At 38.6% G+C, this 25,398-nt stretch overlaps 1 protein-coding gene across 14 annotated transcripts in view; it reads right to left on the reverse strand.

The window, feature by feature from the left end:
- The window catches only part of ITSN2 (intersectin 2), a 145,722-nt gene that overhangs the window by 65,403 nt on the left and 54,921 nt on the right, over positions 1–25,398 (reverse strand). For 11 of the 14 annotated variants that reach the window (XR_013554808.2, XM_078444919.2, XM_078444917.2 and 8 more), the window contains 8 exons: positions 24,992–25,077; positions 23,809–24,071; positions 22,765–22,914; positions 20,020–20,160; positions 18,939–19,026; positions 14,815–14,954; positions 13,691–13,771; positions 1,400–1,536 (listed from right to left, as the gene is read on the reverse strand). Coding sequence is in view for 13 of the 14 variants with exons in the window: in XM_078444919.2 (XP_078301045.2) it covers positions 1,400–1,536; positions 13,691–13,771; positions 14,815–14,954; positions 18,939–19,026; positions 20,020–20,160; positions 22,765–22,914; positions 23,809–24,071; positions 24,992–25,077 (1,086 nt within the window). In the remaining variant the exon portion in view is untranslated. The remainder of the gene's footprint in view (positions 1–1,399; positions 1,537–13,690; positions 13,772–14,814; positions 14,955–18,938; positions 19,027–20,019; positions 20,161–22,764; positions 22,915–23,808; positions 24,072–24,991; positions 25,078–25,398) is intronic. The other 3 variants (XM_078444923.2, XM_078444915.2, XM_078444922.2) reach the window with 1 other exon arrangement.

Raw genomic sequence — 25,398 nt, forward strand, 5'->3', positions numbered from 1 at the left:
ACAGTGTGGGACAAGGAGGGAACCTTCCTGGGCAAATGGCCAAGAAACCAAGTTGTAGTTGTTAAGACTCAGCTCTGGACCGATTCTCCATGTGATTCTCCTCTGATTTCTTCCCTCTTCCACTGCAGAAGATGTGAGGAGGATGAGTGACATGAAAATGTACATTACTACTATGGTTTGTTGGCCTGAAAAAAATTGTGAGCGGTAATGAAGAGATATCAAGATACTGGCAATGGGTCAGTGGAAAATTCTGACACTGTGACTAGCTGTGTAGTTACTGCATAAGGATCAGTGGCACAGTTAAGTGGCAAATAAAGGCATTCTGAATTTGAACTTCACTGTCTCTGCTTCTATATTATTCTAGTGTCTCTTGTTGGGGGCCACAAAAGTAGGGGCCTTGGAGTTAAGAGTACCATAATGATCTGTTTAGCTGTCTCCATTTCTTATTGGAATTATGAGGAATCGAGCAGCCAGGAGTAAAACCAGAGAGTCTCCTTCATCACAGCCAACAGCAGCCACTCATTAAAAATGTGCTGGGAGTAGCTATTCTGAAGCCATTAAAAAGAGAGACCTGCCATATGGTAATGTGTCCTTCTTGCCTCCCTAGTAATATTAGCTCTTTCATGGGCATTACTCATCTACTTATCTCTGAGGCAAAGGAATGTTGGTTCATCAATATCTGTTAATTATATTCATTTCTGACACTAGAGAACTTGGGGAAGTAACTGAGGAACATATTAGAAATAAGATTCTGCAGACAGAAAAAAAAATCATGCCAAGTCTCTAAATAAATGGTTCTGTCAAATTCCACAACTGTCCTACTTTTCCTAGCTACAAATGGAGGCAATTGATAGATATCAGCGGTACAAAGAGAAATATGTCAACATAGCATTATACACTCCATCTTATCACTCTGTAAAATTAAGTATTTGGTTTTTGTGATCTTTCAGGAAACAGTAATAGATTTACAGTGGAGAGATGGAAATGATGACTGCCAGACATTTATGCTTGGCTCTTTAGCTAGATTATTTTTATTTAATTCTCAGTTACCTATGAAGCATACATCAGTATTTCTATTTCTGAGATGGAGAAACTGGGGTTCGAAAGGTAAAGTGACTCAACCAAAGTCACCCAAATCATTAAGTGGCAGATCAAGAAGTCCAAGAAGATCAAGAAGGCCTGACTCCAAAGCCCCTATTTTTCACTAATGGAACATAAAATTGATTACTATAAACTCAGTCCCAAAAGAAGACCTGAATTTCTAAAACTGACAATCTAATTAGCATCCTAGAATAATCCTTTTATTTCCCTTAAATTTTCATAGTCAAACTAAAGATATGAGCAATAAAGTTAGAAATCTAATAGTAATACAGTATGATAAATTTATTAGTTACATTACCTTACAGCCTCATCTTCTAGTTTCTTCTTCTGTATTAGCTCTGACCTTTTTCTTTCAATTTCCTTCAACTTGTCACGTTTGATCTTATAAAGTTGTTCAAGGGCTAACTGCTGTGTATTGTAGCTTTCTCTCAGTTCCTAAGGAGAAAATGAAAATAAGTCAATATACCGTTGATTTAACTATTTTTGTCTTACGTAATAATGTGGCACTTTCATTAACAGACACAAATCCTAAAGCAAGTTAAACTAAAGTAAAAAGAGTAAAAGTTTTAGAAATCTCTGGATGATTAAAAAAAAACTTGAAAACAAATATTTAAGCCTTGTAACTAACCACTGAGGACAAACATGTTAAAATCACCTACTTTTGTATTAATTCATTTCTAAGGAATACAGATAAGACAATTTTATAAGCCAATTCTTTGATTTGGTACTTTATTTTCTTTCTTTTTTTCTTTTTTTAATGTTTATTTATTTTTGAGACAGAGAGAGACAGAGCATGAACAGGGGAGGGTCAGAGAGAGGGAGACACAGAATCTGAAACAGGCTCCAGGCTCTGAGCTGTCAGCACAGAGCCCGACGCGGGGCTCGAACTCACAGACCGCGAGATCATGACCTGAGCCGAAGTCGGCCGCTTAACCGACTGAGTCACCCAGGCGCCCCGGTACTTTATTTTCAATAAAAAGCCAATCCATTAAAAATATGGGGAAGATATTTGCTTATTATTTGAAGAGGAATTTTGTTCAATCATATTTTTTACATATGTAGTTTAACCAAGTTACCCATAACTTTTTAACAATTAACAACCCATCAACAATTATTGAATAATTCAGTTAAAACTAAAAATGGAAAGGATGTCTGCCATGACATCCTTGACTAGAGAGAGCCAAAATAACGAAAAGTATTCCAAACAGGAATTGAAATAAACACTTGTTTATTGAGCATCTAGTTCTATGCAGTGCTGCACAGATATGCAGGGGATCAAATCGAGGGCCCTCTAACTCTCAAGGCTGCAGTCTTTGCTTTCAAAGAGCTCACTTATCTCAAAGCAGCAAAAAGTGCCAAAATGTGGGATAGAGCTCAGTGCCTTAGTGGAAACCTGTGGTTATCTGTTCAGCATTTTTCCTTATATCTTCTTCTAAAAGCACCTTTCCCAAGTACCTGCTCCAACCCTGTTTGATATGGTTGTGATGAATCTGTCAAATTCAGTGCTCCTCTCACTCCCACTGGGGTGCAGTCATTTAATTTAGGCTGAACCCATCAGAGCAACCCACCTCCCTGGCCAGAATGACTGGTCCAAAGGACATCTGATCCAAGCTGGGCCAGAATCCTCTGCTGAGATTCGAACAGACTGAAGAGGGGAGAAAGAACTCTTTCCTGCTTGAAGCTCATTAAACTGAAGCTAAACCTGGAGATGCCCCACTACAGTGTAGCCATTGGGGTAGAAATGAAATCAACACAGAAAAGAGAGAAGCAAAGACTGGAGGCAGAGAGGGAGGACTGGGGGAAGTGAATCTCCAAGTGCATTCCTGTGTCTTAGAACTGCCCCTGCCCAGGAGTGCTTCTACTGACTCAGTCAGCAGTCCTGGTACTCTGCCAGTAACTACTCTCATTAGCTTAACTATTTTGAACTGACTTTCTTTTACATGGAATCTACAGAATCCTGAACAAGAGAGTACAAAAAGGCTGGAATATGGAAGAGGAAATAAAAGCACAAACCAACCCCCCCCCCCAAAAAAAAAAAACTTAAAGTAATCAAAAGAGGTTTCATGGCAAAGGTGAGACCTTAAATAAACAGTTCAGCTGACCCTCAAACAACCGGATTTGAATTGCATGTCCACCTATACACAGATTTTTTAAAATAAATATGGCATAATACTGTAAATGTGTTTTCTCTTTATGATTTTCTCAGTAACATTTTCTTTTCTCTAGCTTAATTTTAAGAATATAGCATAATATACATATAACACAAAATCTGGGTTAATCACTGTTTCTGTTACAGGTAAGATGTCTGGTTAACAGTAGGCTATTAGTAGTTAAGTTCTGGGGAAGTCAAAAAGTTGTATGCAGATTTTCAACTATATTGGGCATTGGCGCCCAACCCATGTTGCTCAAGGGTTAACTGTGTTTGGTAGAACGTTTTGGTAAAAAATGTTTTGGGGGTATCTACACACACACACAATAACGAAACTCCAAACAAAAAATCTTCCGAAACAAAAAAATTCCAAAAACCCAAACTCAATTTCTTTCCAGAAATAAAATATTTTATAGGTGAACCCTTTTAACTTGATTGAAGTGATAGATTTGAGTACAACGTGGTGTCTGAAGACTATGTCCAAAATGTCTGAGATCAAGATGGGCAGCTTGAGCCAATAACAACACAAATACTGCATTCAGAGCAGTTTCCACAAATCTCGGCTTCTATAGTTCCCTTGGTTGTACCTTTCTCCAAATTCTAGTGAAAAGCAGAAGAATAATGGTGGTTACAGTCTATGGAGAAGCAGTTTGCTTTAGTGATAAGGACTCTGGGAGCAGAGGTCTGAATCAGGCTCTGTCAGTGATGAGCTGAGGAACCTTAGGAGAGTCACTCAGCCGTTTCCCCATTTGTAAAATGTAATTATAATACATGCCTCACAATGTTCTTGTGAGGATTAAATGGGTTAATACACACAAAGTGCTTACAAACTGTGCAGGGCACATGTTAAGTTCATAATAATTTTAGCTATTATTATTGGCTGAGGTCCTAAAGAAGGGGAATCGGAAGTTTAAAAGGAGAGTAAAAAGGAGCCAAATTAATGTCTGATCTTATCATTGCAAGGTTAGCCCTCCAATTTGTCCTGTAAGATACCACTCTAAGTCTTTCTTTATGAGCTCCATTCCTCCAGTGGCTGAGTTCATGAGCTTCCCTTGATCCCCAAGGCATCCAGTGCCCCTCCCTCTATCAAAGTCAGCATCTTCTGACTGTACGGTTGCCCCCTCCACTGGAGTCAGTTTCTTGACAACAGGACTGTCTTTCATCAAAGCATCCCCACCCAAGAGGGCCTGGGATAGTGTGGATATTTAATTAGTATTTACTGGATGCATGAGAATGCATAAACAATAGTCTATACATACTAATAACATCTGAAGAGCACCGTAAGTCTTGCCAGAAACTTCCTCTGCTTGACTGCAGTGATCTTAGCAATTCCTAGCACTAGACTCACTCCTCTGGATCAAGTCACCCCCTCCAGGAGGCCCTGGTTAAATATATTAGTTAACTCAGAACAAGTAAACTAATGAAGTAACTATGGACAGAACTACTGCAGTCTTAATAGAATGACAGATCTTCTTTTTCAGGTTAAGGAAGTTCTATTCCTAATTTGCTAATAAGTTTTTCATGTTTTAATCATGAATGGATATTAAATTTTACAAATGCCTTTTCTGCATCGAATGAGATATATACCATTTTCCCCCCTTTAATCTGTTTATATGGCAAACTACACATTTTTGTATGTCAAACCATCTTTGCATGACTAAGGTAAATCCAATTTTGTGGTCACTATGGATTATCCTTTTTTTAATAAATTCTGCATTCATCTTTTTAATATTGTTTAGAACTTTTATCTCTATGTTAAACTGGCCCATAGTTATGCTTTCTCATACTGTTCTTATCAGGTTTTGATATGTTTATGATAACTTCATATAAGTTGGGAATATTCCCACATTTTCTGTATTTCAGAACCGTTGTATAAGACTAGATTTACTTGTTCCTTCAGTAAAAACTCTGGGTCTGGATTCTCTTTTAGGGAAGATTTCAAACTATAGATTTAAAATATTTTATGATGGGGTGCCTGGGTGGCTCAGTTGGTTGAGCGTCTGACTTCAGCTCAGGTCATGATCTCACGGTGTGTGAGTTCGAGCCCCGCGTTGGGCTCTGTGCTGACAGCTCAGAGCCTGGAGCCTGCTTCAGATTCTGTGTCTCCCTCTCTCTCTGCCCCTCCCCTGCTCATGCTCTGTCTCTCTCTGTCTCAAAAATAAATAAAAACATTAAAAAAAATTTTTTTTAAATAAAATAAAATATTTTATGATGATAGAGCTACCCAGACACTTTATATTTTGAGTCAGTTTTGGCAAGTTGTAACTTCATCTATGTTTTTATATTTATGTGCAAAAATCTGTCATAATATCCTTTTCTTTTTATGTTTGCAGCATATTTAATTGTATATCCTTTGCACTCCTAATGAATAATTTTCGTTATTTCCACTTTCTTTTAAAATCGGTCTTGCCAGAGGTTTCATTTTATTAATCTTTAAAAGACTCAAACACTGGCTTTCTTGATTCTTTGTATTAAATGTCTGTCTTTTCTCTCATGAATTTCCTTCTACTTTTTTTGCTTTATTATGCTAGCCTTTTTCTAGCTTCTCAAGTTGAATGCTTAGCTTAGAAATTTTCATCTTTTTTCCTCCCAATATAACCATTTAAGGTCAAATGCTAACTATTTGGGTTGAAATTCTGCTCTTACACTTACAAGCTGTATGACTCAACTTCTGAGCCTTAATTTACTTCTGTGTGAATGTGGAGAATAATAATATCTACCTACATCACGAGGTTAAGGTAAGGATTAATAAGTTAATATAAATAAGACAGAATGGTGTCAGTCCCAGAGAAAGCCCTTCATAAAACTTGGCTAACATTAATAGATCTTCATTTATGAATTAGAAAATGGCTACTGACACCTGGTATGCCAGATGAGTAATCTGCTCATTTACACTATCCCCCTCCCTCTCCATTGCCCAGTGTTGATATCTTCCCCTGGTTAATCTACTTAGTACCCTTATAACTTGAAAACATACTTTATCTACTTTTTCAGTTTTCAAACACTTGACATTTTGCCATTCTAAATTTTTCTCTGCTTTTTTATTTTGAAAACTTTCAAACATACAGGAAATTTGATTAAGTTGAAGACACTGATGCCTTCAGATACTTCATCATTAGTCTACATAACTACAAGGCCAATGCCAGTACCAAACTAAAGAAATTTAACACAGCCATAAAATGTCACTTAATACAGAGTTTATATTAAAAAATGTCCCCACTAGTGTAAATACTGTCCTCAATAACAGTTTTCTGATCCATGATCCAATCAAGGGATCGTTTCGCTGTCACGATCCTTCAGTCATGGCTCATGAAGTGCCCTTCGGTCATGGCTCTTTGGTCTCTTTAAATCTGGAAACTTTCCTCCATCTTTTGTGAGATTCACATTTTTAGAGACAATTTGGGCATGTCTAATTACTTCCTTACACCTAGATCAAATATTTTTGGCAGAAACAGTATAGACATGATGTTGTGTTTCTTTCAGTGCAACATACCAGGAGACAAAAAGTTGGTTTGCACCATTTTGGTAATGTTATACTTGACCACTTGGTTAGGATTGGTTTACTTAGTTTTGGACCCAAGTGTACCTCAACAGGGCTCAACAAAGCACTCACAAAAATGGTTAAATCCAGCATCTACTTCAATTGTTTTCATTTCTCAGAGTACTTCTTTCTTTTTTTTTAAATTTTTTTTTTTTTTTTTTTTGGGACAGAGAGAGACATAGCATGAACGGGGGAGGGACAGAGAGAGAGGGAGACACAGAGTCGGAAACAGGCTCCAGGCTCCGAGCCATCAGCCCAGAGCCTGACGCGGGGCTCGAACTCACGGACCGCGAGATCGTGACCTGGCTGAAGTCGGACGCTTAACCGACTGCGCCACCCAGGCGCCCCGAGTACTTCTTTCTTCTACCATCCTGATAGAAGTGAAAGATGTAACTCACTGAACTTTAACCACCAATACTGAATATCTCCTAAGTGATAGGAAGCAATCTTATATTCTGATTTTGCTTAAAGAAAGCATATGATGTTCTTTCCAAAGACCAAGACATAAAAGAGATTCAACTGACAAAATACAACTCAGCTGAATAATGTCACATAATCAGGACAGAACGTTACTAGTCATGAAAAAAAAAAAAAAAATCATAGGGGCGCCTAGGTGGCTCAGTCAGTTAAATGTCCAACTTCAGCTCAGGTCATGATCTCATGGTTTGTGGGTTCGAGACTGGCGTCAGGCTCTGTGCTGACAGCTCAGAGCCTGAAGCCTGCTTCGCATTCTGTCTCCCTCTCTCTCTGCCCCTCCCCTGCTCACACTCTTTCTCTCAAAAATAAACATTAAAAAAAATTTTTAAAAAGAAAAAAAAAGAAAAAAATCATAGAATGCAAATTAGCTCCTCAAACTTAACATCCCCTAAGCCCCCTGAACATCTGTGTAGCACTTTAATGTGCTGTTACACATAACACCTACATTTGATCTCGATAGTGTTCTCGTAAAATAGATACAACGATCATCCATTTCTAAAAGATTTTTAAATTAAAAAAAAATGTTTATTTTTATTTTTCAGAGAGAGTAAACAGGGGAGGGGCAGAGAGAGAAGGGGACAGAGGATCCAAAGCAGGCTCTGTGTTGACAGCAGAGAGACCAATGAGGGGCTTGAACTCGCAAACCGCGAGATCATGAAGTTGGACGTTCAACCAACTGGGCCACCCAGGTGGTGACCACTTCTGAGGCTCAGATGATTAAGGGACTTGCCTAGTTTTGAACTACCTCCACCATGCCATTCAAATTCCTGCACATACCAGATTCTATACTTACTTTCACTTAAACTCACTGTCAGATAAATTACTAAAATATCTTTTATTAGCTAGGAAACATTTCTAAGATTAAATGATTTAAAGGGAATTGAAACAAACAGTATTTCATGTCTGTTCTAAAGGGGGTGACTGTGATGCAAGAACATAAAAGCAGTATTCTGAATAAGAGGCAACATCAAGCGTAAGTGATGACCATTTACCAACCCAGTGTACCGATTCTCTCAGAGCTTGTTAACCAACAAGAGAGATCACCTGCCTCGATCCTGAATCGGATGAGCCATCAGTAAAATTCAATTTTAGAAGCACTGTCTACAGTAATTGAGGACTAGTCAGCAAGGCCAGAATGACAAAAGTCCCAACGGAAAGGTTTAGAATAGAGGTCTACGATAAGCCACAATTCTGGTGGTGACACTTTCTCTCCAAGGAATAGGATCTCCTCAATCATTATCCCAAGTCAGCAGTGGTGACCTTCCAATGCACTAAAAGTACTGTGGAGATTCAGGATAATCCCTACCCTGATAAGAACAATAAAAAGATTTGTATAGTACATAATAGTTCACAAAGCACTTCTGTATATATGCTATCTCATTTAATTGTCCTAAGACTGCAAAGAAGGCAGAGCACATATTGTCAGCTGTAACTGAAGAAAGCAAAATTTTGAGGTTAAATGACAGTTACACAGCTAGCAAGTGGTATGGATAGGACCAGGACTCATTTCTTCAGACTCCACGGCCACGACTGTTTTCACTGCAACTCAATGCTAAAGACAGGACAGTGTGTGAATTTCCTTAATGGAATAAGGGCCTGTCAAATATCTCACCTTTGAATCCACTGGCTGTGCTATGTGTCCTAGTGTGACTTGAGCAAAAGAGTAAAAATTACCACTGATCCTGTACATGAACATTACAGGGTCCAGAAGAACATAGTATCTTCAGAAAACAAACTTACAATTTTATGCTTCCATTTCACCACAAGTAGGCTAAAGCAGTGATCACTCCAAACACTGTCTCAAAGACCACACATTAGAACTCACTGCCTGTCTTCCTCCGACACCAGAGACCAATTCTGTCTCACCTGTCAACCCACCTGGCCTTCCTTGTCATCCTTTACCACCTAAATTCTCATCTCTAGAATGCTGTTTATCTCTTGATCTGACCCAATTCCCCACCCTTTCTCTCCTAAACCCTTGCACTGCCCAGGAACTTCCTGTTTGTGGTCAGGAAGTTCCCCAAATATCCACACATCTCTGAACGGAAACTCCCTTAGCTCTTTGCCCTTTTGGCTGATCCCTTAAGACATGCTTTTCCTCGATTTCCCTCTCAGTTTATCACCACATATTCCATTTACATCAGGGTGAAGGGAGAACTAAAGTTATTTTCCTTGCTCTTCACTGCCATTTCCAGACCATTCTCTTCACTCTTACAAACTAACGCTTTTCTGAGGCTCACACCATCTTGCAACACCCCCTCTTCTTCTTCTTTATTGTCATTTCTTGATAATCTGGTCTGATCCTCATTCATTAATCTTCACTACTCCAAGGGTTTGAAATCCACATGGACTCGATCAAAACCTCAACTCTCCCTTTTATACTCTATTTAATCCGCCATTTGCATTATTATACCTTGAATCTTGTCATCATTAGAAACAGAACTACTGATTAAATATCTCATTCTTCAAACAGAAGTTCTTATCCTTCAAGCTTTTCTTATACCTGGTGCACCCATTTCAACAGTTTTCCAACCTAAGACCTCCATTCTTGACCCCATCATTCTCTCCTTTTTCATCAGCACCCCTTCCTCTCCTCATACTCCTACTTGTCCAGCCCATATTTCAGAGTTCACCTTTACTGTAATTAGTGTGTCAAGATCTGCAACTCCCTGTCCCCCTGCCTCGTTGCCACGTCTATTAAAACCTCAAACCTGGGGCGCCTGGATGGCTCAGTTGGTTAAGCTTCTGACTTCAGCTCAGGTCATGATCTCACAGTTCATGGGTTCGAGCCCTGCGTTGGGCTCTGTGCTGACAGCTCAGAGCCTGGAGCCTGCTTCGGATTCTGTGTCTCCCTTGCTCTTTGCCCCTCTCATCCTCATGCTCTGTCTCTGTCTCTCAATAATAAATAAATGTTAAAAATTCTAAAACAAACAAAACCCCTCAAACCTGTATGAACCTATGAACCTACTTCATTAGCCTTCCTTGTGCTCATCCCAAGCATACAGTTAGGTATGTTGTTTTCTTTTCTTTTTAAATTTATTATTTTTTGATGTTTATTTATTTATTTAAAAGAAAAAATTTTTTTTAACATTTATTTTTGAGAGAGAGAAAGAGCATGAACGGGGGAGGGTCAGAGAGACAGAGACACAGAATCTGAAACAGGCTCCAGGCTCTGAGCTGTCAGCACAGAGCCCGACACGGGGCTCGAACTCACGGACCACGAGATCACAACCTGAGCCGAAGTCGGACGCTTAACTGACTGAGCCACCCAGGCACCCCTTGATGTTTATTTTGGAGAGAGAGACAGCACACGAGCGGGGAAGGGGCAGAGAGAGGGAAACACAGAATCTGAAGCAGGGTCCAGGCTCCATGCTATCGGCACAGAGCCTGACATGGGGCTTAAACCCATGAACTATGAGATCATGACCTGAACTAAAGTCAACGCTTAACTGACTGAGCCACCCATGTGCCCCAGGTATGCTGTTTTCAATTTATATTCATGACCTCCAACTTCAAACAGGCACCCAACATTGCTCAGCACATCTACTGTTTTCCTCTACTAAGTGTGCACCCCCTACCCTCACCAAGATGTCTATTCCTCACCAGGCCTACTTCTCTCTCTTGCAACTTCCTAATCTTCCATCCATTCTCACTACCAGCTAATAATCTTGCCTCATTAAATCTCCCTCATTAGAGTTCCCTCATCTTTCCATCTCAAAAATCAATAAAACTTCCTGCAGCTGCACCCATCTTCTTCTATCCAGTTGGAATTATTCCATGTCCTCAACTACCCAGGAAGATTCCTTGTAATGGTCCAACTTGCTTCTGATTTTAAGTCTTGAAGCTGTCAGCTTCCTACTCTCCACCAGCAAATTTAGCTGTATCCACACTCATCTTTTCTCCATATGCTACAGTCAAAGTCTTTTTATCTAATCCTTAAATCCAGGCTCTGGATTCTATCTCAATCTGGTTCCCTAGGACTCTATCAGTTACTATCACCTCATATCTCTCACTCAATCTCTCACTACCTTTCTCCCTTTCTCTCCTCAGTCTCCTTCAAGCTGTTTTTGTTTTTGTTTTTGTTTTTTCCCATTAAAAAAATAGCCTTTATTTAGCAGAAAAAATACATGGAGTCACAAGTGTTGCTGGCATCTGGGATACATGGCTCTCTGCTGTTTTTTGGTAAATTTCTTTCTACCTTTTTTCCCCATAAACTCCATATACTAACCCTAAATGCTGCATATTTTCTGAGAACATTCAAAACCATTCATTCATTCCACAAGTATTTCTTGCCACCCACTACATTTCATGTATATGATCCATGTAGGTGCTGGGAATTCAGCAATGAGATATTTGGCTTGAGCCAGGCAATCATCATTAAGACAGATATGGTGAGTTACCTAACCAGCTCTGTTTTCTCCATTTCCATTCCTCTGTCCTAACAGAAGCTATCTCTTCACCATGTAACCAACTACCTCACAGAAAGCTGATACCATCTCCAAGCGTGGTCCCAATTATTCCCCACCTCCAAGCTTTACTGAGATATAACTGACAAATAAAAATTATACATGTTTAAGATATATAATTTGGGGCGCCTGGGTGGCTCAGTCGGTTAAGTGGCCGACTTCAGCCCAGGTCACGATCTCGCGGTCTGTGAGTTTGAGCCCCGCGTCGGGCTCTGGGCTGATGGCTCAGAGCCCGGGGCCTGCTTCCGATTCTGTGTCTCCCTCTCTCTCTGCCCCTCCCCCGTTCATGCTCTGTCTCTCTCTGTCTCAAAAATAAATAAAGGTTAAAAAAAAATTAAAAAAAAAAAAGATATATAATTTGATGTTTCAATATTAGTATATACTGTGAAATGATTACCATAACCAAGTTAATTAACATCCCTATGTCACATAGTTACCATTTTCTCTCCTATTTAGCAAATCTCAAGTGTACAACAGGATATTGCTAACTATAGTCACCACACTGTACAACAGATCCCAGAACTTATCCATCTTGCATAACGGAAAGTTTGTATCCTTTGTCCTTCAAGTCTTTCTGAAACCAAAAAAAAAAAGGTTTTCCTTTGACCTCAGGCTTTCTTTGCATTCTCCTCCCAAAGCTGTTCATACTCAGCCCTTCCTCAACTCCCGTTCATTCCTGATCTGTGCAGGCCAGCTTCTGCTCACATAACTAAACTGGCAATGTAATAAGGTCTGCAAAGGTCTCACTGACAATTCAATGGATAGTTTTCAGCAATATATTAACCAACTGCTCCGCATTGCTTTGCAATGATGACTACAGTTCTCATCCCCTTTTAATTTCCTAAATTGCCTCTGATGAAAGTTATCAATAAGCAGTGAAAGGCTGGAAGGCAGGAAGCAGAAGGAAGAAAGTAAAAAAAGAGACAAGAATAATCTGCTGGCCTGTGAAGAATCAAATGCTAACTGAAATAATCAGGCTTATGTGTGTGAGTACAGTCCATAAATCATCATCAAACCTCATTTTATAGACGAAGAAACTTAGGTTGAAATTTCTATGCAACCTATAGTAGAAGTTCTAAGACCAGATATTCTGGCCATTTACGCTATAAAGAAAAAGCTGATACTATCTTTCCAACTTGCCCTACCTTTGCTTAAATAACAAATGAATTCTACTTATCATGTTCCTGTCTTCACTGTGTGTGAAGACACATACATATACATGCAACTGCCTACTGCCATCCATAGTAGAAGGGAGTAGAATGAACACTCAAAATCTAGGGTCAGCAAGTGCTAAATGCAAAGCATCTTTCTTTAAATTATATTAAAACAGGAATTCATGGAGTATTTGAAATACTCTATGTGCTACAAATGACAAGGTGAACTATTTATGTATATGACTTAAACATTTTTATCCGAAGGGCAAGCATTCTAAACATGAGGCCTGGTAACCAGACGTAACTAAGGCCACCCTGCACTACTGGTTCTTTCAGATTTTTCTTTACAGCAGCATTAGGAAGCAGCCTGGTATATACATGACATAACCTTGCTCTGTATTTCAGAAAGTATAACTTTTATTTTAAACAATGATTTCCAGTGATATGGGTAAATGATTTAAATTCACATTCCCTTAGCTTTCTTTTTTATTGACTCAGTAATCATCCCAGCAGTTAACCCAATGCACAGGGACGTTTTAAGGGAATTTTGAGGGATTTTTGAGTGTCTTGGGCTCCTCATGAGACAGGTTACTCTGGGCAACCTTACGAATTTCTGGCATTAGACTCAAACAGGCAGTTAGACAGCAGAAGGCTATTCAAGCAAGCAGAAAGAAAAAAGGTCTACATTGTGTATGTTATTTCAAACAAAGATACTCAGATAAATGCAAAGAATAGTCCAGTTTTTAAGAAAAGAAAACAGTAAAGTAACTCAAAGAAAAGGAGCTAGATATTAGAAAATAACCTTAAGTAAGAGGAAGAGGTTGTTGAGACAGCTTAGCAGAGACAAAAGGCACTGCAGAACAGAGTCATCCATATTCCCACACTGTAAGATAAGGCAGATAAAAAGCCAATTAAACTATGTACAGATTAAAAAAAAATAATGTAGGGAAGATAACTTTGCTGGCTTGTCTGTCCATCAATGACAAATTACTTGGTTTTCTTTAAATTATTTTCTACAAAATATACGCTTGTGTAAAATGTACTATCAACATTATTTGCCTAAAATTTCCCCTCCTTAACTGAAGCCAGCGTGGTCTCTTTTCTTTATGATATTCACTCTATAGTTGGTGTACTATTACTCTGAATAAGTCAGCAAAAGTCACGTGAAGAGGTGGATGGCTGCCTGAAAAACATGGAATACTTTAGGCTCCGAAAACTTTACATTCAGTTAGCAAAGAAATCACTGAGACTATTCCCAAATTCGAACGCTGGCCCATCAGCATTCTAAAAACCTAGAAGGTTTTTACCTTTTAATACAGCTTTCATAGCTATGGCTTCATCATACTGCTAACACTGCAAAGAATGGTAAGCATACAGTAGGTACTCTGGGCATCTGCTCTGCCACTACGGCAAATAATGAATCGTGAACTTACTTTTCATGCAAAGTTCAGAGTGCCAGGTTATGCTTTGGATTTCACTGATTATTGCATTACTTCACAAAGGTTAATTAAATCATAACAAAGAAACAAAAAAAAAAATCTAGTGTGTTATAAAAGCCTCTATCACCAGAATGAGTTTCAATTTTCCGTATCTACCATCTTAGAATTTTGCCTAAGATCATGTGGGCTGAGATCAGTTTTCTAATACTGATAAAGGCAACTATCCTTAAAAATGTATAGATAGCAATAAAAATAGTCAAGAACTGGAAACTATGATAAATGATAGGTTTTACTACATAACAGTATTTATAATATCTACAGAGAACATTAAAAGCAATCTTGTAATCTGGTATCGCTCAAATTATAAGATAAATTACGGGAATACACTACATATAACAATAATAGCTTTAGTTACTTATTCCACTAAATCAAAAAGAGGAAGGTAAGAAGGCAGGAACTACAAATGAATATAACAGAAAATAAATACCTTTAATTGATTGTTAAATGAATCCATTTCAGATAGCTTAGATGCAGTTTCTTTTTCAAGAGCATCTAATTGTTCTTTAAGTCTTTGGCATAATTCTTCCTTTTCCAATGATTTTTTATGAAGCAAACCAATCCCTAAATCTGAAATATAAACATCAGGTAGTTTACATTTGGTAAAATTTCTTATGTCGCTATTGGTAAGTGACTTATACTGTCACAATGTATCTAAGCCAAACCCTTATGCTGTATACCTTAAACTTATTCAGTGATGTATGCCAATTACTTCTCAGTAACACTGGATAAAAAAAGACATACAATTTCTCCATGGTAGTCTACATTATGGCTGTTTCACAATTTATATAACTATTCCCTTTTGATTGGCATTAGGTTGTTTCTAATTTTCTACTATCTACATAAAAATGCTGCAATAACTATCCTTACACATGCATTTTAAAGTACTCATGGAAGTATTTTATATGGCTAAGAGGTGAAAGAATTGCCACGTAAAAGGACTTGAACACTTCAAATTTGAGAGAAACTGCCAAACTATACTTGTACAAAGGGGCACCAACACAAAATGACATCCAAGTACCTGCTTCTGCATACCCTCATCAATAATGGATAGTCCCAATCTTTTTTCATTTTCTCTAACTGGCAAAAAAATGAAACCTCACTGTTATTTTAATTTGTATTTTCTTGGTAACAACTAAAATCAAATCAACACCTGTTTATAGGCTTATTGGCCACTCTCTTGAATTGCCTCACCTCATCCACTGCCTTTTTTCCTCCCATTGGGCTGTCTTAATTTGTGATTTGCAGAAGCTCCAAATTCTTGTTGTACTATATGTATTTCAAATGTTTTACTATTTATGATGTCTTTCATCATGAAAAAGCTCACTTTTATGTCATAAAATCTGTAAATATTTTGCTTCATAGCTCTAGGTATTATTTGAAGAAACTTTCCTGACACCAAGATCATACAAACGTTTTCCTTTGTTTTTGTAACATATTTTCTAGAGTCGCTTTTTATATTTACCCTCTTATTTTACCTAGAATTTATTTCCGTACATACAGTGAGGTAAAGAGCCGCCCCCCTCTTTCGGATAGGCAAGTGCCCCCAGACCACTAACTGAAGTGATGGTGATTACTGACAGCCCGTGCTTTCCCCACTGGTGTTAAATGTCAACTTTATCGTATCCTAAACGGTCAGATACATACAGACCTGTTTTTAGACCCTCTATTCAGTTCCATTATTCTATGTCTTCTTTCTGATCAATAATACACTACTTTAGGGACTAGAGCTTTCCTAACTTATGTTTTGATACCTGGTAGAGCTAATGTTTTCCCCGCATCAATGTTACTCTTTTTCAAGTCTTGCCTAATCCTGCATATTTTCTCTTCTGGGTTAATCTGTGAATTATCTTGCCAGGTTTCAATTAAACCTCAATGGAACTGAATGTATGGACAAAGTAGTAGAAAACTGACATCTTTACAACACTGAGCTAGATCATTCAGGAATATAACACGCACATACTTATCCAGGAATCTTTTATATCAGTAAAATTTTACAGTTGTAGATTTCTTTATTCATAATAATGAGAATGCTAATGTAAATGAGATTTGTTCATAACATTTTCTAATTAAATACTTTTGATACAGTGTAAAGTTACTGATTTTTATAGGCTCACTTTTTATCCAGACACCTTGCTAAGTTCTCTTATCATTCTCTAGTGCTTTTCCAATATTTCAACAAATATTTTATCATTAAATTACACATCTGCTATGTACAAGGCCCTGCACTATGTGCAATAGCAGGTAAAAAAGAAGGATAAGTAAGGCATGGGTCCTATCCTCAAGTAGTTCAGAATCTAGTTGAGTTCGGAGACAAGCAATGTGGAAAAAATAAGTTAGTATACATTCCTAGTACTCTTCAAAATGAGCATCAATAGTAACAGATGTTTTAATACTGAATTCGAATATATCATATCTATGAACACCTTGTTAGGCAACTGAAAATCAAGGCAGACAATGTGGTGGCACAGTGGGCTTTAGACTTAGACAAGAATTTGAGAACCATTACTCCACCATCTTGGGCTACTTAATCTTTCTGAGCCTCAGTTTTGCTAAGCTGCACAAAGGGAATAACAATAACTACTTCACAGGGCTGTTGCAAAGATTAAGAGAAATAATGCATGAAAATTGCCTAGCATGGTGCTGGGCCTATGGTTGGTAATCTTAAATGGCAACAGAGATGGAGAGAGGAATCTAAGGGATACAGGGTACTTTGCAAATTCCAAACAAAAGCTTCCTATTTTAACTGGATAACTATAAAAAAAATTTTTTTTAATGTTTATCTATTTTTGAGACAATGTGAGAGACAGAGTGTGAGCAGGGGAAGGGCACACAGAGGGAGACACAGAATCTGAAGCGGGCTCCAGGCTCTAAGCTGTCAGCACAGAGCCCGATGCGGGGCTTGAACTCACGAACCGTGGGATCATGACCTGAGCCAATGTCGGACACTTAACGGACTGAGCCACTCAGGCACCCCTGAACTGGATAACTATAATAACAGCTGAACTGGATCACATTCTACAGAGAAAGAGTAGCTCTACCAGGTCCCCAATAAGATATATTCCACATTCCATTCACAATCCAAATACTAAAACAATGAGAGTTGATGCTATCCTTTCTGTGACTGTACAGATCAGGAGGGCTGGCTCACCTTGCCCCTGGAATGCCTGTGGAGGGGTGAGGTGGGGATTGATATATTCTGAGCAGCCAAGAAAATACTTATGTGTAAGAAGACAGTCTGAGAAGAGACATGGAGAGACTATTTCAGTGGAAGGTGGGGGACATAGTAGGAAGAGTTCACAACAGTAAAATTCTCTATTCCTGGTGTTTCTTCCGTGCAAAGGGCCCTTCACTAAGAGAACATTCTCAGCTTCTTTCCACCCCTTCAGTCACGGCTGAGCTCAAGATAAGGACTTGGGCATACACAGCCTAGACCCTTCCAGTCCTTTGTGTTCTTTTTCTTTTTTTAATGTTTATTTACTTTTGGCAGGGGGAAGACAGAGGGGGACAAAGGATCTGAAGCAGGCTCTGTGGCTCGAACTCATGAACTGTGCGATCATGAGCTGAGCCAAAACCAAGAGTCAAACGCTTAACCGAATGAGCCATCCAGATGCCCGCACCCTTGTATTCTTGAGACTGAACTGCCCACAGGAAGCTTGTTCTACTTGGTTTTACAGGTGTATCTGTCACACTGACAAATAAGCCAGGCTGTCCAATATGAGCTTTACCAAAAATGAGGTGATATTTTGGTCTCTCATATGTCTTGCTCTTTTGCCTCACTTGGGCAAAGATGAGGGATGCTATTTATTGGACTTCTTAAAGAGTCAAAAGTATAATAATCCTGGAATGGAAAGGCTGACAGATACTCAAAGGGAGACATTTAGAATACTTCAGTTAGTTCTAACACGGTACTTGCAGATTTACTTTTCTTTAATAAACCTTTCTTCTGCTATGTTGTTATTGGCATGCTATCTGACATAGAGGTCTTTTCTTCAATATTCTGGTTGAGACTTGGATCAAGAAAAATGTTACTTTCCCACAAATTATCTTGGAATATTTTGTTCCAAAAATGGCAGGGCCAAGTTGGTAAAATTCTTTCTATGAATTCTTTCTATGGATCTATTAAGGCCATCATTGCTGTAGACTATCACCCAGAATCTCACAGCTTTGCTCCCATGGCAAAATCTCCTCCCGAATAGTTCTTTACAATGAGGGTAGGATTTTGCCAAAATGCACATACAGTCTTGGGTTAGAGCCAAACCCAGATCTTATTTAATTATAGTCTAACATTTTATTTGATATTTATTTGAAACATATAAATAAAATGTTATCAAGATAGGAAGGCATACCACAATGATTACTTATTTCATTTTTATTTACTTTTTATTGGTAAAAATGCTCTAACATCTGTGATATTTTTTTCACATAATTTTGAAAATGTTAACTGTACAAAAAATGTTATTTATAACAAAATAATGCTATTTTCACAAGAATATGACTGGCACCTTCACGCAGAGAAGAATGGAAGAGGCAAAACAAACCTTAGAGACTTACCAGGTGTGTTACCAAGCTGCATGTTCTTAATTCTTTCATTTAATAATTGCTTCTCCGGTACCAAATAGATAAGTTTATTTTGATAATCCTTATAAAAAGAAAAAGTAGTGCCTGGTTAAAACTCTGTCACGTTGTCTGAAAATTTTTTGGAAACTTAAAAACATGACTTAGTCACTCTTAAAACTTAGTATAGGAATAATACGTAGCTGTAAAATACTGCTTATACTTTATGAATAAACTACAATGGAATTATGTGTGACTTAAAATACAAGTATTTGAACATGAATTCCCATTTATGAATGACTGGCTGGAAAGAAAAGGGGGTGAGGAATGGGGTGTGTCTGAAAGTCTTACAGTTTTCAGCATACTGATGGATGACAGCAGGTACAAGCTAAGAGGTGCCTTTGGTATCTGCACTGAATGGTATCTGTAAGCAGGTCATGACACCCCAGAATGAATATCAAAGAGAAACTGATAACTCAGGAATAACTAGGGAAGCAGGTTCAAATTAGACAGGAAATGTTATGTGGCCTGTCTGTACCTGCTGTGACACAGGAAGAAGACTCTGTTAATTAACTGCGAGTCCATACAGAAACAGTAACTTTGGTAAGAGGACTCTAAAGATTCAGAATGCTTCCAGAGTCCCCATAATAACTGAACTAGACCCTACTGCACAAGTAAAGAAGAGATTACCAGGTCCCTGAGGGACACACACATTTAACACTCTCACCACAACTCTGAAAAGAAAAATGTTAGGTCAAAATTTCCTAAAAGAGTACCAACAATCTTAGTTTAACATGTAGGTATATCTACACATTTATTAAAGACTTAAAACTCAAAGTGATAAACATCCATTTATGTACAAATATTAAGTAGAATTTAACCAGAGGTCTAGTAGTTTTCGGGGGCATGTAAGCTTCTTGATATAATATACAAGATGGTATATACTTATATCCTTCTAGAAATGAAGTCTATCAGAGACTCAGAAAGGTTCATCACCCTTAAAGCGAAAACTATTCTATCAGGAAGAATTATTAATGACTGCTCATATTTATGGACAATTCAGCAGCAAAGGACTAACCTGAAGTTCTTGTTGGAGTTGCTTGATTTCCATAATTTCCAGGTCACACTGTTTATCTAGAACTTCCAGCTCAGTCTTTTGAGTTTGTTTTCGGAGTCGGACATCTTGAAGTCTGCCTGAGATCTGCTGGTGTTTGCCATTCTATAGGAAGAGCATATAAATACACAGCAACATAAGATGCTAATAGGAAATGTTCCTGTCAGGAGAATCATATCCTGATTTAAACTTTTAAATGTCATTTATCATTTATACTCAGTCTAGATAAATGTCTAAAACTAAATGGGGAATGCCTGCCTGGATGGCTCAGTCAGTAGAGCATGCAACTCTTGATCTCAGGGTCGTAAGTTTGAGGGTGACTTTGGGCGTGGAGCCTACCAAAAAAAACCCCCCCAAAAACCCTACAAAAACAAAGGAAGTCGAATGTGTTCTAGAGTTGTATCTGTTAACTACAAAGTTGTTAGCAGAAAACATACCATTCTCAGAGCATAAGAAGGGCCCATATGTTAAGATGAGCAAGCACAAACAGAACACACTGAATTTTTTCTGAATTCAGGATTTAGGCATTAATTCATATTAAAATAGAGACAATTTCAAAGAATAATGAGAAATAAACATCTACATGTGACTTTTAGCATTACCTTCTCTGCGCTTCTATTTCTACCCTCCACACTGCCATCTAATTTCCTCCAATTAAACAGGGTCCAGCAGGGCCTTTTGGGCCACAGTTTTCTTCTCCCATACCAAATATTCCTTTTCTCTTCTTCTGAGAAGTATGGGGGAAAAAAGCAACAACAGCAGAGATTCTCAATGGAGGCTAGAGAGAAGGGTGAGGTATTATGGGCTGAAGTGTATCCTTCCAAAAAGTTATGCTGAAGTCCTAATCCCCAGGACCTCAAAATGTGATTGTATTTGGACACAGGGTCTTTAAAGAGATCATAAGGTTAAATGAGGTCATATATAAATGGGCCCTAAAATAATCTGACTTATGAGGCTAGAAAATGTGGACACGAAACAGACACCAGAGATGCGCACGCAGAGGAAAGGCCATGTGAGGACACAGCAAGAAGGCAGCCATCTTCAAGCAACGGAGAAAGGTCTCAGAAGTAACCAAACCTGCTGACATCTTGATCTTGGACTTCTGCTTCCAGAACTGTGAGAAAATTAATTTGTGCTGTTTAAGCCACCCAGTCTGTGGTATTTGTTATGGCAGCCCTAGCAAACTAATACAGTAAAGGGAGGATGAGAAATAAGGCTTAAAAAAATCACTCATAAAGTTTTTACTGGGAAGTATGCTTCATATTTGAGAAATACACGCTAAAAGGAATAGGAATAGGTTGTGTCTACCCTGGATTTCATGTTACTTATCTTCAGCATGTGTTAAGTATAGGCTCTGGGCCTTCCAGACTCTGCACATTAATCTATGCTACTTCTTGGTATGTAATCCAAGTTCTTGGGGGGAAAAAAACCATCAATCTTAGGATTCTTTCCCACTATATACTAAAAAAGAATTTTTTTTAATATTTATTTTTGACAGAGAGAAACACAGGGTAGGAGTGGGGGAAGGGCAGAGAGAGAGGGAGACACAGAATCCAAAGCAGGCTCCAGGCTCTGAGCTGTCAGCACAGAGCCCGATGCAGGGCTTGAACCCATGAACCATGAGATCATGACCTGAGCCAAAGTCGGACGCTTAACCGACTGAGCCACCCAGGCACCCCTGGCTCCCATTATATTTTTAAAGAAAAATATAGAGTCAAAATAATGGTTGAGACAGATACCCAAGTAGCTACACAAAGAAGTTAATGTTTTTTAGGACAGTTTTGTAGAACTATGGCAGGATCAATAATTGTGATATACTTTCCTATCCATTTGAAGTACCTTTATGATTACAAATATTGCTATTTTTAAAAATTTTAATTTCAAGTCATCAACCAAATAAAATGTGAGACTCCAACTAAACAAGATCTATACTTGGCTCTATAACAAGGCTACACAACCATTTTTGCAAAATCCTATTATACCATCAGGTCAGACTTATGGATTCTAGGGTTGTAGTAGAAAAGTATACTTTCCCAACACCCTTTATACCTTCCTACCTTTCATTTGCAACAAAGTCTTTTAAACAACTTGGCCCTCTGATATCTGATGTGTAAACATTGGTAAGCATAGTGGTAAGAACCACACAGTCCTACGGAACTGGAAGGAATCCTGAGATCATTTAGATCAGGAATTTCAAATCATTTTTGTCTTTTTAAAAAGCAGAACCCTTTTTCCAAGCAAATCTCAGATAAAGCTCCAATAAAAGCAAAGCAGGTAAGTGTGGAGCTTCTCTGCTGTGAACGGTGGGAAGCACTGGGGAGTGCCTTAGCCTCCCCTCTCCCACTGCTGGTTACCCCACTGGAGTGGGGTCTTCCAGACAGCAATTTGGAAAATGAAAATTACTGAACTAGTGCAGCCTTTTGTTTTATAGAAGGGGAAAGTGAAGCACAGAGAAGGGAAAGGTCTTGCCCAGGAATGCGTGGTTTGTCAGCTTCTGAACTGAGACCACAATGTAACTCCCAGCATTCTGAGTCACTATCCTGTTGCAGTACACTATACCATCCAGACTGTTAAGCACACATGAAAACGTGACGATATAATCACATGAACACCTAATATATTCATGAGGTAGGTTTAAAAAACAATGACGTTTTTCAACAAGTAACTCTAGCATCATTCAGGGAAATTTCACTTAAACTTCAGCCATACCAGTGCTTCCAACTCGAGATGAAGACTCTTCTTTTTAGAGTTTAACCTGACAATTTCTTCCTGTTCTCTATTCCTTTGATTGAGAAGCTCCTGGCGACGAATCCTCTCCCATTCTAAACGACGTTGTCTTTCAAGTTCCTGTTTTGCTGCCTGAAAATAATGACTTAAGTTTGACTTTTAAATTAACAATTTTTCATCATTCAAAAACTGCTGGGATGACAAAGATAAAGGCGAGGCAGCGTTTAGCACTTAGTGGGCTTCAGGGCCTAAGGGTACCTGGGCAAACCCAGTTTTACCAGTGGGCCTAACCTATAGACTTCCACAAAAGCGACATCACCCATCAGACTTTTTGATTTGTTTCCTGGGACCATCTCTTTGTTTCTAGTTACTTTTCGTTTAAACCAAAGGACAATTTCATAAACATAAACGTTAATAGCAGTAATCACACCTGTAGTCTGGTATCAGGGAAGAAAAACCCTTCTACTGATATTACTTCAGTATCTCTATGATTTACTGTGCTCCATCCTAAGCCCCTTGAAACAAAGCCAGTCCTCTTAGGGATGCCACACGACACCATTTATCCCAAGGACCTGCGCAAGCCCACCCTCGTGCTTCTCCTCCATACCTTCAAACTCCCCAGTCTCAGCCTTCTGCTGCACCAGTTCTGTGGCCTCTCACTCTGGATCCTAAGCTTACTTTTGTTCAGTGACCTGCCTGGACAGACCCCTTCCTCTGGCTCACTAACCTCAGCTCCTCACTCAACTCAGCTTTGCAATCAATCCTTCTTTGAGTTGCAAATCCTTCTTGACCTACAGAAATATCACCTTTTCTACCAGTTACTGGCCCTGAAAACTCTTTACAAGCAAGGGCCCTCTTCCAGTCCACAAGGGAAGGAAGGTTCAGAATTGGAGAACAGGTAAGAATGAATGAGGCAGAGAAAAAGGCACAACAAAAACAGCCATTTTTTTTTTTTAAATCAAGTAAGATGTATCCATTTATCAAATATAATCATTTTCTTAGGCAATAGAATAACTTAAAAATAACCTCTCGTCTTTCTATCTCTTTTCTCCTTTCTTCCTCCCGCTGTCTCTCCAATTCCCTCTGCTTCTCCAAGCGTTTTTCTAATTCAAGTTGTTTCTTCCATTCTTGCTCCTGTAATTCTCTCTGTTTTCGCTCCCACTCTTCCTTTTCTTTCTGGGCTTTTCGCTCTGCCTCCCTCTGCTGCTGCTCCATCAGGGCTTGGCGCCGCTTCTCCAGTTCCACGTTCCCTCGCTCGTAGTTGGCCTTCCGCTTGTCCTCGAAAGTAACTAAATAAGGTAGACAGTAAACACTCTCACATGAAGAGCCCAACAATGTGGACTCCAATTTCAACACACTCTTGCCTCGTGATCATCTGAGTGCTGTTACTCTGTGGATACTTCTCTTAAGGATAATTTTACCTCAAATATAAATAATAAAATATTTACTTTTGTCTAAGAGTATTCATTTTTGGAAAACAAATTTCTAAGTATGAATTCATCTGAGAGAGAAAAAATAATTTTACTATTCTTGCCAATAAAACCATTTTCCAACTTTTTTCTTAGCATTTTCTTCAAGGACAAAGCTAGATGGCTATATATTTATTTGATATATTTCACTATATTTTTAATACTTTAGAACATCTACATATATACTTCTTCAACCAATATTTAAACTGTTCTTTACAGCTTAAGATTTTATCACATCACCTGCTACAGTGATTTTTCCTAAAGTGAGAGAAACATTTTAACTAGGATATCAAATACACAAACTCTTGCCAAATGTGCATACTTTCTTCCTAAATACACTTCTTCTCATTTTTGACTATCTTAATTTTTTGCTTCAAAATCCAACCCATTCATCAAATAGTTTTCTCTTATGGTATATAAAATATTAAGAATGTAAAAATTCTAGGGGCGCCTGGGTGGCTTAGTCAGTTGGGTGTCCGACTTCGGCTCAGATCATGACCTCGCGGTTCCCGAGTTGGAGTCCCGTGTTGGGCTCTGTGCTGACAGCTCAGAGCCTGGAGCCTGCTTCTGATTCTGTGTCTCCCCCTCTCTCTGCCCCTCCCCTGTGCTTGCTCTCTCTCAAAATAAATAAACATTTAAAGACAGAGAAAGAATGCAAAAATTCTAGATACTCATTTACATCTCAAGGTAAAATTTAAGAGAACCCACTATAAATATACAACTTAGACACTCGATGTTACCTGGTAATTTTTTCTGAGGTTCCTCTTCTTGAATTTTCTGATATGAAGGCAGAGTTCCATTAATGGAATCAATTTGCTTTCCTCCTCTAAGAAAAGCAAACAAACATATTTAGCAGTCTGGGAACTCTAGACCAGACTATACATACAGTTATACTACCAAATGACTAGAGCCATTTAACATTCAGAATACAGCATCAGAGACATTAAGAGTGCAAATATGGTCTGTAGTAACCATGTACAGCAGGATACGGACTGAGAAAGAGAGAGAGATCTGGATTCCCACCACAGTTCAGCTGACTGCAGTCGGTGAGCAAATTTTGTTTTTAATCTCTTTAAGTCATCAGTTTCCTTATCTATAGTATGGTGGAAACACACCTACTTGTACTCCTTCCTGGCATAACTCATTA

The sequence above is a fragment of the Panthera onca genome, chromosome A3 (genome assembly GCF_046562875.1).
Source record: "Panthera onca isolate mPanOnc1 chromosome A3, mPanOnc1 haplotype 2, whole genome shotgun sequence".
Lineage (NCBI taxonomy): Eukaryota > Metazoa > Chordata > Mammalia > Carnivora > Felidae > Panthera > Panthera onca.